Source organism: Pygoscelis adeliae, unplaced genomic scaffold (genome assembly GCF_000699105.1).
Source record: "Pygoscelis adeliae isolate BGI_AS28 unplaced genomic scaffold, ASM69910v1 Scaffold410, whole genome shotgun sequence".
NCBI lineage: Eukaryota > Metazoa > Chordata > Aves > Sphenisciformes > Spheniscidae > Pygoscelis > Pygoscelis adeliae.
This window is the reverse complement of record NW_008823913.1, coordinates 356,823-372,790: the sequence shown is the minus strand read 5'-3', so window position 1 is coordinate 372,790 and position 15,968 is coordinate 356,823. Positions and strand designations below refer to the sequence as shown.

General features: G+C 49.3%; 1 protein-coding gene across 1 annotated transcript in view; it reads right to left on the bottom strand.

Annotated features, from left to right (window-relative positions):
* Nucleotides 1-80: 80 nt before the first annotated feature.
* The window catches only part of ULK1 (unc-51 like autophagy activating kinase 1), a 73,675-nt gene continuing 57,787 nt past the window's right edge, over nt 81-15,968 (bottom strand). The window contains exons 18-27 of the mRNA XM_009318661.1: nt 15,820-15,966; nt 14,983-15,167; nt 14,039-14,154; nt 13,303-13,446; nt 10,534-10,721; nt 7,606-7,784; nt 7,343-7,461; nt 4,505-4,662; nt 4,152-4,287; nt 81-2,208 (exon numbers count right to left, since the gene is read on the bottom strand). Coding sequence (XP_009316936.1) covers nt 2,153-2,208; nt 4,152-4,287; nt 4,505-4,662; nt 7,343-7,461; nt 7,606-7,784; nt 10,534-10,721; nt 13,303-13,446; nt 14,039-14,154; nt 14,983-15,167; nt 15,820-15,966 — 1,428 coding nt within the window. The 3' untranslated portion in view covers nt 81-2,152. The remainder of the gene's footprint in view (nt 2,209-4,151; nt 4,288-4,504; nt 4,663-7,342; nt 7,462-7,605; nt 7,785-10,533; nt 10,722-13,302; nt 13,447-14,038; nt 14,155-14,982; nt 15,168-15,819; nt 15,967-15,968) is intronic.

Here is a 15,968-nt window from a genome sequence, read left to right as displayed (position 1 = left end):
TCTGGCCACAGGCTGGGGGGGGGGGGGTGTTTTGGTGGGTTTGTCTTTTTTTGGGGGTGGGTTTTTTTTTGCTTTTCTTCCACAAACACGAACGGCCACAGAAGCAGCAGGCTGTGAACGTACGATATAACAGCGGCCCAATACTGAAGCATTTGTGAAAGCTACACTTAAACTTCCCTGGTTGGGGCAATCTGAAATATTTCTAAATTTCTTTACGGGCATTTCTGCTCCGTGATCAGAAACACCCACGTTGCCAACGAGGACGCCGGCTCCGAAGTCAATTAAGTTGCTCCTGAAACCCTTGTAAAGTATCACACTGATCGTGCCAATATTGAGAGGAGAAAAAAAAGCAATGAGGACTTAACCACCATGTGCAAAACATTTTTAGATCCCCAAAAACGAAGCCTGAGGTTTCGAGTTGCTTTCAAAGATACTTTTCTGCCCAGCGCTAACACAATACTGCCATGACTCTGATAAATTAAGACACACACATGCGCACGCAGACAGACGGAAAGGCAGCCAGCTATCCTCTCACGCACATGCTCACGGCATCCGAAGCCTCAGCCGGAACTCGAGCCACTCGCACCCGCAGTCTCATTTGGCTACAGAGTCTCCTTAAAAGAAATGCTGAACATAAAACTGAACACTACGAGATTTCTTTATAAAAAAAAAAATGAAGCAGCAAATAAAACTTCTTAAAAAATGCATTTCCAATTGTAAGTGTGTAGCATCTTAACGCCTGTTCTTGAGCTCTTAAAAAGCACGGAGCTTTATACTGACTGTCCTTAAAAGAACATTTAAATAAAAAACGAAACGAAACAAATCGTGGTACTGCCAGACTGCAAGACAGCTTTGCCTGGCGTGGAGGAGGAACAGCACGGACTCCGCAGTGCTTTTTGCCTCTCACAAGATACAGTACAGTTAAATACGTACAGTTACACACAAACCATATATATATATATCAATATATATTCGCCCTTAGGAATACATATTAATATACGCACACACGTAGTGCAATAAAACAACCAGGAAGCAAGGAAAGGAATAAAAGGAACAGCATTCCTAACAGTCGCGATGTTCCTGGGTTGTTGTGTGATGCAAAGTCAACTTCTCAAGTCCCCACAGTGTGTAAAGTGCTCCTTTGATTCACAAAGCTAGTGTTTTCAGTTTGGGGGTGGGGTGAGGGCTCCAGGAAAGGGGTTATCGAGCCAACAGCTGAAAGCAGGACAGCGCTAGTGCCTCCTCCTGGTAGATATGTACTGACGGGCCGCGCTGAACAGCCGGGAGTCTTTCACGGTGATCCCGCTGAGCTTGGGGACCAAGGGAGGAACGGATTCATTTTGGCTTCTTACGAACACAGGAGCGTCAGGCTTTCTGTCGTCCTCCTGTTCCCTGCACAGAGGCTCTGTCCCCGTGTCGTTTGCCCATCCAGGCAGAGAGGCAGTCCACACCACACCCACGGGAGATGCAAACCTCCCCAGCAGCAGCGCGTCCTCTGCCTCGCTCGCTGAGTCTGCAGGAGGTGGGGGCTACTTCAGCAATGCTCAGGCGAAAGGGAGCCGACTCCCTCCTCTCCGCCATTCAGTAAGCACTCCAAGGCATAAACACGTATGAGAAGGGGCAACGGAGAGAAAGGAGGGGAGCCTCGGGTTGCCAGGAAGCTTGAGGACGCCTGGCACTCAGCTGGGTAGGGAAGAGTACACAAACTGGCCTTGATTTCTGAATGACACCCTCCAACGCTAACTGAAGCCAGCAGTTTCAGCACATCCATTGCCTGCAATGGACACAGCACTGGAATACCCTGTTCTTAAGCAAGAGGGAGAGGCAGCAGTCTTATCCTTCAAAGTGCTGGGAAGAAGCAGACTTCTATCCTTTGTCCCCTCCGCCAACGAGGGAAACCTTTCCACATCGGCTACGTCTTCGCCCAGGCCTTTGGGCAGGGAAGTATTTGTGCTTGCTGCAGTCACACATCCCCATGAAGGAATCCGAGTCTGTGGAACAGCTTCCCAAAACGTCCAAATACAAAACATCGAGCAGTTCATCCTCCAGGTCTTCTACTGCCAAAATCGTTTCCCACCACAGCAGCAGGCCGTTGGAAACAAAGTGATCAGCTGGGGCGAGGTGCGTGAAGAACACACCACCACCACTGCAATCAGGCGCAGAACCCCGACAGCAGAGCTGACAGCCTGCGCTCGATGCACAGCTTACCTGGGAGAGAAAAAAAAAAACAACAAAAGAAATCAACTTCTCATTTTCCTGGCAGTATAAAGACTACCAAAACATGCTGGAGACTGAAAAAAAAAAAGAAATTAAAAAAAAGGCAGAACTTCAGCAAAATCTAAGCAGCCCTTCGACAATCGTTACCACGTACCGATTTAGACGAGGTGAGGACCTGACCGCAAACACCATGCTGGGATGGGACAGGTCAAAGGGTTGAATAACTGGAGATCCAACAACAAAAGCCAGGAGGCAGCAGTTCTGGCAGAGGTATCACGATGGTATAAAGAACCACTGTCCGCCGGGAACAACGCACTCACTTTCAGTTATTGGAGCGGCTTTTGCCAGCGGGCAAGACGACTCAGGGTCTCCAGTGCCGTTTGTCACGGCTTACAACCGAGAGACCGAGCCCAGCCCAGCGTGGTCAGTGCCAGATTCTCATCGCCTGAGCCCAAGACTCTCTCAAAAGCTAAACGTCTGGCGGAATTCATTCCTCTTCCAGGAAGACTTGCTTTATTTCTAGGTTCATCATTTTACTTTTCAGAAATAAGTAATCGTATACCTGAGATCTAAAATGAAACGCGTACCCACTACGGCCTACCAGAGAACAGCTCAATCAGGAAGCTGGAACATAGGGTAAAACAGGGAATACCAGGATATCAACTGGGAAAAGAAATCTATTAGATGCATTAACTGTATCGCTGGACAAAAGATGTGATTTAGGTTTGGTAAGAAATGGTACGATAGAAACTACTTAGTATTCCCTATTCACTGAGCCCTCCAGCACGCACACGACCTGCCAGTCTCCCTTTGCTCTCCTCCAGTGAGCCTCATGTCAACTGTGAAAGTTGGTGATAATTAACTGACTGATTGCCTGTGAGCCAGATATCTCTCCTCTCATTACCTATCCGAGAGCTCTGCCTACACGGATGACTAGAGCAGCCTGGCAGCACTCTGGACGCCGGCCCAAGAAACGCATTCGGCAGTGAGCGGAGGGGAGAGGCATGGTTTGCCAGCTGTGCCCTTTCCCTTCAGCCGTCGGGGACTGCTGCGGGTGGGCTGGTTTAGCTGCGAGGGCGCAGAGCCGAGGCCAAGTCAAGCTGCTCTAACAGATGATGGCTATCCCCCATCCCCTCTGCCTGCCTCCCGTAGAGAGAGACGACGGATTAAACCCCGGCCATAAGGGCAGGAAAAGTGCGCTCAGAGCAAGTAAGGTCAGTCCTTTCCGCTCCACGTGTGTTAGCTGCAGAGCCTGCAGCAGCGGAGAGTAACACCCCTCACGACAAAGGGAGAGTGCGAGAGAGGTGACAGCTCGGAGCAGCAGAGGGGTCCATCTGTCCCTAGGAGAGGAAGCCAAACGATAGCAAGCAGGTAAGAGTTCAGCTTTCACGGCTACAACAAGCACTTGCTGATGAGAAGAATATTTGTCTGCTGCCTTCTCAGCCAGGCCTGGGGCTGGGGAACCAGACAGACGAGCAGTCCTGTTTCAGAAGACGTGTTGGAAGGAGCCCTCGCTGTGCTGATCGGCCACCTCTGCCCGACAGCCACCGCAGTTTCACATTCCCAAGTGCTCTGTGCAATCAGAGGGATGGTTCCGGATGGAAACCAAACCCGGGCCCCTGCTGTTGCCAAACCACTTCCTTCAGCAAGTTCTTTCACACATCAAAAGCTCCAACAAAGCCCTGGCAATCACTCTGCATGGGAAGCTCTCAAAATATGGCTCAGAACAGGGAACTGCATTTCTAACAGTTTTCCCGCTGGGAAAGCAGGAGGCCAGGCTGCGCGGAGCTGTAACAAGCCAAGAGATCTCTGCTATGTCCACCAAGATGTAGCCAAAGGAAAAAAGGATGCTGGGTACTGAAATTTCTGAGCCATGCAGCTAGAAAAACACATGTTCCAGTGGGAGGAAAAAAAAAAAGTCACTGAACACTCACATTTATTGATGTTTTCTATGTCCCCCTGTTCGGTGATGATGTTCAGGAGCCCCTCCATCAGCAGCAGAGCCTTGTGGTACCTCTGTGCGCAGTCCTCTCTGTGGTGGAACATCTCATCCAGGGCTGCAGACTGCACCTGCAGGCAACAACCCCGTGCCAAGAGGTTACTCCCAGACCAGACTCAGCTTTCCCAGCATGGTCCCTCAGCTGCATGAACACCTCCCTCGCCCAGCCTCCAGAGGCTGCACACAGCATCATGAGTAGAACCATCTGCTAAGGCCACCAGCAGGAACCGTTAATGCCCAGCACTGGCCCTGGGCTAACCCTGCTCCCAGTCACCGTATGGTCATTACCATTTGCACAGCGTAGCTGAAGATGAGCTTCTCTGCGGTGATGCTGTTGATCCGATCCATGAGTTTCTGTTTGTCCAAGAAGAACCTCTGGAGTCTCATGTTGAGGCAGTGGCAGGATGATACACTGGATTTATAAAGCTCATTCAGCTTCTTCACAACTAGAGTAAAGGAAAGAAATGCTTTACGCGCTACTTCCAGTTCTCCCTGTGCCTCCCAATCTCCACGCACAGGACCCCAAATGAGTAACTTCAAGACAACGGGGTTATGTTAAGGCCAAAAGACTGGCAGGAAAGTACCTGCTGCACCAACAGGGTCTTTTTCCTTTCCTCTGTCACCTTCACCAGTTATAAGCCTGCACGTGGCAACGCCTACACACATGCCTAGTTCACCTGAGGCCAGGTCTATTTTTGTTTCCTTCAGCTGCAACAAGGCAGAGAGCAGTTTGCACCACGCAACACGTCTCACGCAGCACCAGAAGCAACAGACGTGCCAGATACAAAGCTTCTGCTACTTGATGGGTGATGACACGCCGTGAAGAAGTACGTGACTTGCGTGTGGTAGCTGTTGGAGCTGAGTGCGGATGAGCAGCACTGACTAAGCAAGGGAATCTCTCTCAGGACTCTGCTGTCCCAGATAGAAGAGACACTGATGCCTGTGAAAGGCCACCTCCTTTCCTGAACCACGGCAGCTCGTACGGGAAGGTTACGGGACAGAGAATCAGGAATCAAATATGATTCTGAGGAATTAAACAACAATCCAAAACAGCAAGTGATGCCACAGGCTTGAGTCTCCCTAGCTGCATGGCATGATCTACGCAGAGTACTGAATACAAACTCCCACCAACGTCTGATGAGTATTAACTGCTACGTGCACATCTGAAAATACCCATGCTGCATGATTTGCTCCTGGGGGAGGGAAATTAACCCATACCATGAACCAGCCTCTCTCAGCTGCGATGCAGAGGGGCAACCTCACATGACAGCCAGGCCTTGCGACTAAATCCAGCCTTCCCAGGCAGAGATAAGAGAGCAGAGAGCCAGAGAAGAGCTTGCCTCCAGGAAGAAAAGCTGCTGTAACTCTTCATCAGAGAAAAGGACCGAGGCACAAAAACATAACCCTGCCAGGGTCAGACTGTCAGATCACCCTTGCTCAGAAGGAATTTGAGAGGGAGTGGGAACCCCAAAGCTCGTGGGTGACATCAGGAAGGCAAAATGAAAAGCTCCATGAGAAGAGAGTCAAGAGAGACTATTTAAAAACCAAAACAACACACAAATACAGCAATATCCTCCTCCATGGAATTCAGTCAGAGCTCTGAGCTGTGCCCAAATTATCAGGAAAAAGAGGATGGCTGTGGGTAGGAACCCTGCCTGGCACACACTGGCCAAGGACACTCCAGGGCAGCGTCCTGTCGTGCTTCCCTGCTTTTTCCATATACATGGGACACAAGTACCTTGAAAACCCTCTTGTCCTCACTGTGCCCTGGAAAACCTCAAGGGAGCAGTATTTTGTGGGGAGAAAAATAAGAAAAGACAACCTTGCCCAATTCCCACACACTGAAGGTCAAATTACCCTACGAATCTAGAAGTTGCAATCTGCCCTGAAAAGGAGTAATTTATTTGGCTTATGACAACTTTCCTGTTAGCCTGAACTTGTGGAAGATGTGTGGCTAAACCTGTGTATCTTGCTCCACACTGCCCGCTACAACACATGTGTGCTCATTGGTCTGGGGTCTGGAGAACAAGTCTGCTGAGGAGCGGCTGAGGGAGCTGGGGTTGTTCAGCCTGGAGAAAAGGAGGCTGAGGGGAGACCTCATCGCTCTCTACAACTACCTGAAAGGAGGTTGTAGCGAGGGGGGGGTCGGTCTCTTCTCCCAAGTAACTGGCGAAAGGACGAGAGGAAATGGCCTCAAGTTGCGCCAGGGGAGGTTTAGATTGGATGTGGGGAAAAATTTCTTTACTGAAAGAGTAGTTAAACATTGGAACAGGCTGCCCAGGGAAGTGGTTGAGTCACCGTCCCTGGAGGTATTTAAAAGACGGGTAGATGAGGCGCTGAGGGACATGGTTTAGTGGGCATGGTGTTGTTGGGTTGACGGTTGGACTCGATGATCTTGGAGGTCTCTTCCAACCTCAATGATTCTATGATTCTATTGTATTTAACTCCTATTTTTTTTTACACCCCATCCCAAGGCAGCACGAGTAGTTTCAAAGACTAAGCTCTTGGGGAAGGCAGCTGATGGGTCGAGTACTTCAAGTGCTTCACAAAGCTCCCTCAGTAATATTACAATGGGAGTTTTAAAATTATTTTTCCTAATCACCGAATCACAGCCAGCTCACATCTCAAGCCAGCCAGTCAGATGCAAACGTAAGGCTGTGACACTAGCAAAGAAGTGACTCTGGCATTATCAGTATTTTACTTCCTGTGTTTGTGTTTCACTTGAAGAATCACCACTGCCAAGACAGGTCTCCATTTGCCAAGTAAGCACTTCCTAGGACATGCACTGTGTAATTAAGTTGGACACGTCAAGTACAAATAAGCACCTGAGATGAGAGATGTACAAGGAATCAGGTAAGATACATTCCCCTCTCACTAATTAGTGCTGAAGATTCTCACAGGGGCATGAGCAGGAGTTCTGAGACCTAAAGTCAATGCGGAGAGAGGAACATTCCCCTCAGTGCGAACAAAAAAGACCCGGCTGTGCAAGGGGACGATAAGAAATAAGCCCCTGCCCACACCGGTGGGGGTTCACCCTCAACTCAACCCCCTCCATTCCCTTTGCGATACTTTTAATACTTCCATTCCAGGCGAGTCCTTTGAGCCGTGTGCCCGGCGGCCCCTTACCTTGCTTGACGGTGGAGGAGAGGCACAGCTTGCCAGCTTTGATCTGCTCTATGGCCATCTGCAGCCCCGAGGACAGAAGCTCCGCTACTTTCAGATACAGCACGAGCTGCTCTGCATAGCTGCGAAGAAAGCACATGGCAATGCAAACAGATCGATGGGACAGTGGTAAGTGTCCCGAAGGACTCTTGGTACCTAACGATAGGTGGGGTGGGAGGGAGTGACAGAAGACTTGGGAGCAGGGCGGCTCTCTCCTCGGTCCTTACCTCCACTCCCGGCTGAGGAGGCTGATCTGGTCGGCCACCACGCTCTCCTGGAGCTGGTACTCAGATGTCACTGAACTGCTCATCTCGCTGGAGCTGCCCTTAAAGGCGGCAATTTCCATCACGTAGTGGACAAAGGCCAGCGTGAAGCGGAGGCTGCGCAGGATGTCAGTGTGCTCTTGCTGTTGAAGGGATGCCAAAGTGGGGGTTACAGAGGGAAAGCTGGCATGCCAGGGAGGGCTGCTCACCTACAGCTGTGCCAGCAACTCATCCCAGCTTACAGAAATAACACCTGAGCCCCAAACCCCCCTACACCTCTGCTTTGGGCAGGGACAGCCAAACTCAGCCTCGAGCCCGCACACCGCACCGGTTCCTCCTCCACAGTAACAGCAGCAAGTGACAGGCCAGAAATTTCCGGGCAGCTCCCTGGAGAAGATGGGGAGACTTGCTCCAAAATTACATGCCCCCTTCCCGAGGAGGATCCCAGGTCTGTGGGACTCTTTCAGAAGCCAGCCAGGAAGGGGGAGAGACCATCTGCACCGTGGGCTCAGCTCTGGTTCCCACCACAACAACGCTGGTACAAAACTGAAAGCGGGTGTGGATTTCATGAGAGAGTGACAACCTCCTACGCCATAGAAAACTGCAAACAAAGCGTGTCCCACCCTTCAGCCCAGCCCTCACTTAGCCCTTGGTCTTCATACCCTCCCAGTTCAGTGCAGTGAGCCCTGGGTGAGGTCCTCTGAAGAGACAGCAAGGACAACCTTTTATCTGCAACTCCTGTCCAGCTAGTGAGGGAAGAGAGCCCCTCACACTAAGTGCTACGTTCATTTCAAGGTAGTTTTTCCTCTGCTATTACAGATCCAAGGGGATTATCCCATTTCTGGGAAGCTGCATTGCTTAAGTCACTGCAAGCATTTTTGGGAAGTTGGTATTTGCGGAAAAACTGAATGCTTGTGGGTCTACAAAATGAATTGCTGCCTGGATCAGATGCAACTCCATTGTTCGTACTCTCTCTGTAGAGAAGTGGCTAACCTGCTCGATCTTCAAATCTTCAGTGGCTCAGTGCTCTCAAAGGGGGCTGGTAAGGATGTTTCCTACATGATTTTACCAAAGAAAACCCATGCTCAAGTTCTGCGAGCTTTTGTTTTTCATTCACTGGCTCAGGCACTTGGCCGCTAAGGCAGCTTTGACTATCGGAAATAGGAATCTCTCCTCCCACTATCTTTCGACCTGGACAGTCCAGTATGGTAAGGAAGTGCTATCGCCATCTTCCTCTATTTTCTTTAAAAGCAGAGGAGGAACATGGAGATTAAGTAATCGCCAAGTCATACAAGAAGTTCGTGGCTGAGCAGGAAACTGCTGAGATCTTGCAGGTCTCAGCCTGGTATCTCCAACCAACGCACAGTCCTTCCTCTCTGCTCATACAGTCAGCTTCTATTAACTATGCTGGCATTTGTGGCCTCATCTGGCATCACAAGAGTCTTTCCTTCCGTAGCCATCTCTGGATTGTCTTTTTAAAGCACTGCAAAAGAAACTAAAACCTAGCCTTCAGTTTGCCTTGTCTGCACCCAAAGAAACTTTTACAAAAGATGGAAGAACCACCCGTCTGAATGCAACAGCTTTGCTCAAGAGAAACAAGGGTGCTTAAACAGTAACATTTCAACGCCCTGAAAGTATCAGCAGAAGTCAGAAAAACTGCCAGGTTTGCATTCTGGCCAACTCCACAGAACACAAAGGGGTCTTGAAATATGCTGTTTTGTGACATGCAAATGGATTACTGCGCTCAGCAGAAACGACGACCGAACCCAAATGACTCATTACAGACATAGAAGCTAAGCGCTACCAACAAGATCAAGTTGGTACTTCCTTAGGACACTTCTCTTCAGACCAGTGTCCGAAGTGGTGGCAAGCTGGCAGGGCCCCATACTTCTGGGACCTCACACAGGTAGGATGCTGAGTTAAACTCACTACTATTGCAATCACATCAATGCTGGAAGTCCTAGCCCCGTGGCTCTGCAGGTAATTAAGCAAACAAATGCAATTCAACGCATAATTGACAAAGAAGAAAGAGCTAAATAAAATCTGAAATAGAAGAGCAAACCCACATCCTTAAAACAATGTATGCCTATCTCTGCGGTTATCTAGGGTTTTTTAGCAACACCAGCAAAGTTCAGATACAAAGAGCCTTCCCCAGTCCCAGACAGCCCAAGGAGGTATCACGAGCAGAGCTGAAACTGTGACTGAATCTGCCTCCCACCTCTACTGCAAATGAGCAGCCTGACCTACATTTCAAATATATCTCAGCTACAAAAGCATTTGCTCTGCTTCAGCCCATCTTCAGCCCGCAGAGAAGGGGAGCCTGGCAGCCCTTCAGCTCGACAATCTGGTTCAGCCGTTCTGGTGCAGAACATGGTGTGCCCCTGCCCCCAGTAACAGAAGTGTCCAGTTTACTTTTTATCAGATCCTTTCAGCAGAGGCTGTATCGCTGCCTGACTCCCCAGGTGCATGCAGCAGGCAGTCATTTGATGCACTAAGCTACTCACGCTCTCAAGTCAGCTATTGATAATGTTGAGCCTTTTAAAAGGGAAAAGGCCCAAAGTACCGGGGTTTTCTTCAGAAGCTGTTAATATAGAGTGCATCAGGTAACTGGTGTTTCCAACCTGCAATTTCAGCTTTGGAAATGGTGAATTTTAACCCCGGTCATGGGCTGTCTCATGGACTAAACAGCTTGGTAGCAGGCTCAAAAGTCACTGTGCTAAATATGCCCTGGGCTTTCTGAGCACTGCACTGACCTTGCTCTCTTGAAACCAGTTTGCTCCATCTTTGGAAGCAACCCCCTTGGCTGCAAACACAGAGTCATCTGACCTCTGGATCTGCTTTACTTTCATTCCCCCATCCTTTGCCCCTAACAAGTCCCTGGGATATACCCACCTCCATGAGCGTCTCTTCGGGTAACTCCGGTGCCTCAAACGTAACAGCACCTTCCAGGTTGGCGGTGATCGGATCAGCAAAAGCGTACCGAAGACTTGAGGGGCCTTCCACAGCATCCCCACCAGTTCCCACTGCCAAGTGCCTGCCGGTGAATGAGCCTCCAGAACTGAGAGAGCTGGAAGACCCCACTGAGAAGAAAAATAGGCAAAGGAATTACTGAAGATATTAATAGTAGGCCAGGTATTCCTCGCCCAGCAGAGGAGACAATCCTGTAGGATCCAGGATCCTGGATCTGATAGGGGCCAGCAACAGGTACTATGGAGGTAGATGCAAGGACTCTTGATGCGGAAAAACCACTCCCCAACATAAGCTCCTCAGCGACTCAGGTAGACCAGCTTACAAGCTCAAGCAGATTTAACGCACCTTCCAGAATGTCTGTCATTTATGGACACAATTCAGAAGTACTCTTTTTTTATTTTTTGTCTAAACCCTTTCTGAATCCTGCCACAATGTCTTGGGCTGATTTTTATCATACACCGCCATAGCCAACTTCCCCATCATGGATCAGCATGGTTTGAACCCCGGTTCCCTAGCTTTTACACTATCACTGAATGAGCTCCTCTGGTAAGTGAGGTTTTTATCACGGTTTTAAAACATCAGCCACTTACATGCAAACCAGGAGAGCTTTCCATCACATGCCCCGCACTTCTGCTTCCCCCTCTTTACAAATAGGAGGCTGGGCAGAGAGTAAGTGACTTCAGCTGAGTCAAGACCCTAACCTCAGGATTCAGGAGATCCTGTAAGTATGCTGTCCATCAGACAACTTCCTCACCATCATCTTTCCCCCTTCTTGACCACTGAATCTACCCTAAGAGCATATTGGTTATAAGAGACGGACACTTCAAAAGGAGTTTCTGTCTCAGGTTATTCATAATACATTCACCACTTCCAGAGTGCTCCATATCCCCTGACACACTGCCACAGAGGCATATATTCTGTCTGACGGGGGGGATGCCAACACCAGCTACAATACTCTGCTAATTCTACCAAGGCGATATACTCCACTGTCACTGATCCTTTGGCAGGAGGTGTTTCTCTTCTACTCACAAATTTAATTTGCTGCCCTACCCTGCCTTCAAAAGGTTCAGCAATATAATAATGCACAACTGATCGGCAGAGGCACCGTCTCCTCTCCTCCCAAAGCTCTCTCCCTGCTGGCAGCTATGCTTCAAAGCTAAGCGGATCATCAAAGACCGGCAGAGCATTTCCACACCTTTCAGAGAGAGGAAAGGACCAACAATAGCACATTCTGGATACCCTATAATTCCAAGGGGCTGTTTGCAGGAATTGTTATGACGACTCCTGAAAAGGCTCTGCCTTTATATCTGTCGGGTGATCTTACTCATGGCTTGTCCAAGCACTTGGGGCAGAGTTTCTGCTTGCAAAGCTCCCCTTTTCACCATTAACTATAACATAAGGAGTTACTGCACAGACCTAATAAACAAAGCTTGTCAAGCAGCGTTGCTTTGACCACCGTGACCTAATGCTGTGTATGTGTTGTAGGTTCACTATTCAACAGCCTTCTCTTCCAGGCATCCCATCTGAGATCTTGACTGTTCGGCAGACCCTTAAGCATCCAAATATCAACCCACTAAAAACTGGTGCTTGGATCTGCTTCCAAATTGCTATTATCCCCGCAAAAGCAATACAGGAAGTCTGAATTCTCTATTCACAACATTTCAGTAGGGGCTAAAGCCTGTAGCCAGGATAGTAACTCCATTGTGCTACAGGCCCGTCAGACACTTTGTAAGAGTCTCTGCCCTACAGAGCTTACCCTCTCAATAGATGAGACAAAGAAAGGATTATGGTCCCAACTTCCCAGACAATCAAGGATGTGAGTGGTTTTAGTTATGATAGAAATGCAAGCCATACCCAGGAACTGAGCCCATGTGGCCCCCCATCCCAGTCAAGCAGCTCATTCATGGTTACATCCAAACCTTCCCTGCAGTAATTAAGAACAACAGAGTCGACTACATTCAGATGAGGAACAGCCAAGACGAGAACCCAAACAAGCCAAAAATGCAAATAAAAGTGTCCAAATATTTTCTTAAACTGAACACAGGCTCCAGCTCTCAGACACACTGTCCCAAAAGGGCCAATTACCACAGCCTCAACTGTTGGCTGATGAGGCCAGAGCACTGGCATCTTAAAAGAAGTATCTGTCAAGCAGGAGTGCATTTCCCCATTTTCTACTTAAGCAGCTCAGAGCATAAGAAACACCACTAATAATTTTGCATACAGAGCCATCCTGGCCCTTCCCTAACAGTACTCGTGCACTGAAATTCTTGGGCACGGACAGTCACACTCATCTTTTACAGCTCATCCAAAACCCATGGGGAAAATGATCGGAACACGACACAATCTTTATGTTTGTTGACCTATCAGCAACGGTGGGTCTATGAACAGCTGCAGCATTATTCCTGAAGCAGAGAGCAATGAAGTAAAAGAAGAGTTCGCCTGTCTCTTCCAGTACTGGAAAACCACTATCTGGCATTAGTCCTTGTGCCAGTGCAAACAGATATCAGCAATAACTGGGGTCGGCAGGAGCCAGCACGAGAACCTCCAAGGCATTTAGACCAGCTGAACTCTTACAGACTGTACTCTGAGCAGCCCTCTGCCACCACCAGTGTTCAGCAGCAATGAATTCAACACATCGCTCTGCCCCCAGGCATTCCCACTGGAACAGGCAGGTAGGTATCAGCCCTTTACCTGAAAACATCCTGGTCCTCGTGGTCTGTGGGGGGGTTGTTCCACTGGGAGGGGATCCGACAGTAAAAATCACTGGGGATGGGCTGGCAGAGCCCCCAGCCCGGGCACCAGAGTGCAGGGTCCCTCCGTAAGCACCTGAGGGAGCTGGGGAGACAGTTGAAAGGTGCAGACTGGCATTACAGGAAAGTTACTCAGAGCACGGTGTGCCTCACCCAGCAGTTTTATGTTCCTGCAGACTCTCTTGGGAGACGGTGGTTACCAGCACAGGCCAGCGCTTCCTTTGGAGGCATCCCCCGAGAACATGACCGGGCCAGGCTGGCACGGACTACAGGACACGAGCCTAGGCAGCGTTACGCATTGCTGCAGCTGTTCTCCCCTCCTCACTTCCCAACCTGCAAGCCCAGGAAGACCCACCCTTGCAGAGCCATTCATATTCGAACTGCCTGGCAGAAAGTCCCCACTTCCACAAGTTATCACATTCAGAAGGGGCCAAAAGAGGAAGCCCTGCCTACAAAAGTCACACCACTAGCCAGCAGTTACACAGCACATGTAGCCCACAGACCTTTGAGCACTCCACAAAAGAAAGCAAACACCATTACGCTCCTCACACACGGCAGTCACTTCCTTTGCCAAAAGCCATCAGAAAAGCAGCCTCCCGTTTGTAGGGGGCATGCAGGCAAACTGTTCGCCCCAACCCAGGACCATCCTGCCAGATCCACCCGGCCTTCCCACCTACCTGCAATTTCCATTGGCTTCTCATTGTTCAGGCTGTCGTTGCTCCCAGCTTCTGAGATCTGTGCCCCAAAGGCTGCCTTCAGAAGCAGGTCAGTGAGCCTGCCTGTGCTCAGAGATCTAAAAAGAGGACATAACATGATGCAGAAAGTCAACAGGTGCAAGGTTTCAGCTAACTTCCACTCCAGTTTGTGTCATTCCTGGTCCACAACCGCTTAGCACTACACAGCGAACAGTCTGGAGCTAAAATAACCACTCTTCCTCTTTCAACAAAGCATCTGAAGCACCTCCTGCTACTTGTAGAAAGCATACAACCACCGTGACTAACTGCAGTAATGCAAGTACTGACTACAGCATTATTACAACACAATTTTACTTTGATGGAAGATATGGAAATAAGTACCAGAGGACTCCTCCAGACCACTGGAGAAAGCTGCAGTGAGGCAGGTAAGAAAAACTTAACGCTAGCACCTGAATGATTTTGTATCCTGCAATGCTCACGACAGTCAGCACATGGCTTTCAAACAGATCTCTGGTCTGAAGACCTGTGCCCACTGTTTGATGGACAAGGAGCACCCCTAACACCCTCTCAGCCACAACAGGCACAGGTTCCACAACGAGCAAGGCACCCATCTGCACAATTGCAGGGCGTCTGGTCTAGTCACAAAATCCTGCATCCCCACTTGATGAAACCCTGGACATTAAACACAGTGTGAAGCTGCAGACAATCTTTCATTTTATAAAGTCTAGGCCATGGCCTGCGCCTGTAGAGGAAGACTTTAAAAATCTGCATCATATCTGCTTGCAAGCCAAGGGTGCTAGCAGATAACTACAGAATGTTTACAGATGCTACATTACAACTTCAATGTTAGCTGGGGTTTGAAATTTGCCCCATCTGTCCTGTATTAGGGAACGAAGCACCACTGTATAAAGCAGACTATAGCTCACCTGCCCTTGATCTCTTCCACAGGCCTCAATCCCAAGCCAGTTTGCTGGCAGTGAAAATGACCCATCTCCTTCAGATCTGGCAAGGTCTTGTTCCGTGTCGGAGTCATCATGACCCCCTGATGGGCCAAGAGGGTGAGGAGATTCTGGGAACTTGGGGTTTTGGGAAACTCAAACGGGGACACAGCCTAAGAAGAACAGAAAAAACAGATGTCTGTCTTTAAAACGAAGGAGGAAGGTTCCCCTCGCCCCCCCATTTGTTTATCAAAATTAAATTGTATGCTTAACAACCTGCCTGAAATAGAGAGGTAGAAATCCCACCCCACACAGTTACTTGTCCCCAATCCCAGAAAGACTAAAATTAAAGGACAACAAACTGCTAAAAATTTGTAGCAGCCTAACACAAGCACAGAGGAAACGCTGTCACAGTGCCAGCTTCTCATGAGACACCAGGGCTGTCACCTGCTTAACCGTCTGCCGTCTCTGCTAGGGATTCCTACTGGACACACGCTTGCGTCTCAAGCCGAGTCGCTGTGCGCAAACCAGCTCAGGCACCGCACTTCACTAATGCTCTTCTGCCTAATCTGGGCAGCTCCTTTTCATCGCCTGTTTAAAACCCTGGACTCTGCTCAGATGGTGAACACTGCTGCCAAGTGAGATCTGTCCAGTAAGAACTAGGACACTACTCCATTTCACGCAGATCACTAAACAGCCCTTGAAGAAAAGCGAGCAAGTGGTGATAAATCCAGGTCAGAGTTACCATGATCACGCAGCGGTTTACCCCCAAATAACCCAACAGATCAAGCTGTGAGAAACCCAAAAGCAGACTCCTTGACATACCTTTGTAGGGGAGCCCATTATAGTTGGCAAAGGGCTTCTCTGCATGAACTCAGACAGCTTCGGTGAGGATCTGAGCTGCCGGCAGTGCTGCAAGCCATGAATCTGCAGCGGCTGGCTGACTGGGGTATAACCAAAGTGAGCAACGAGAG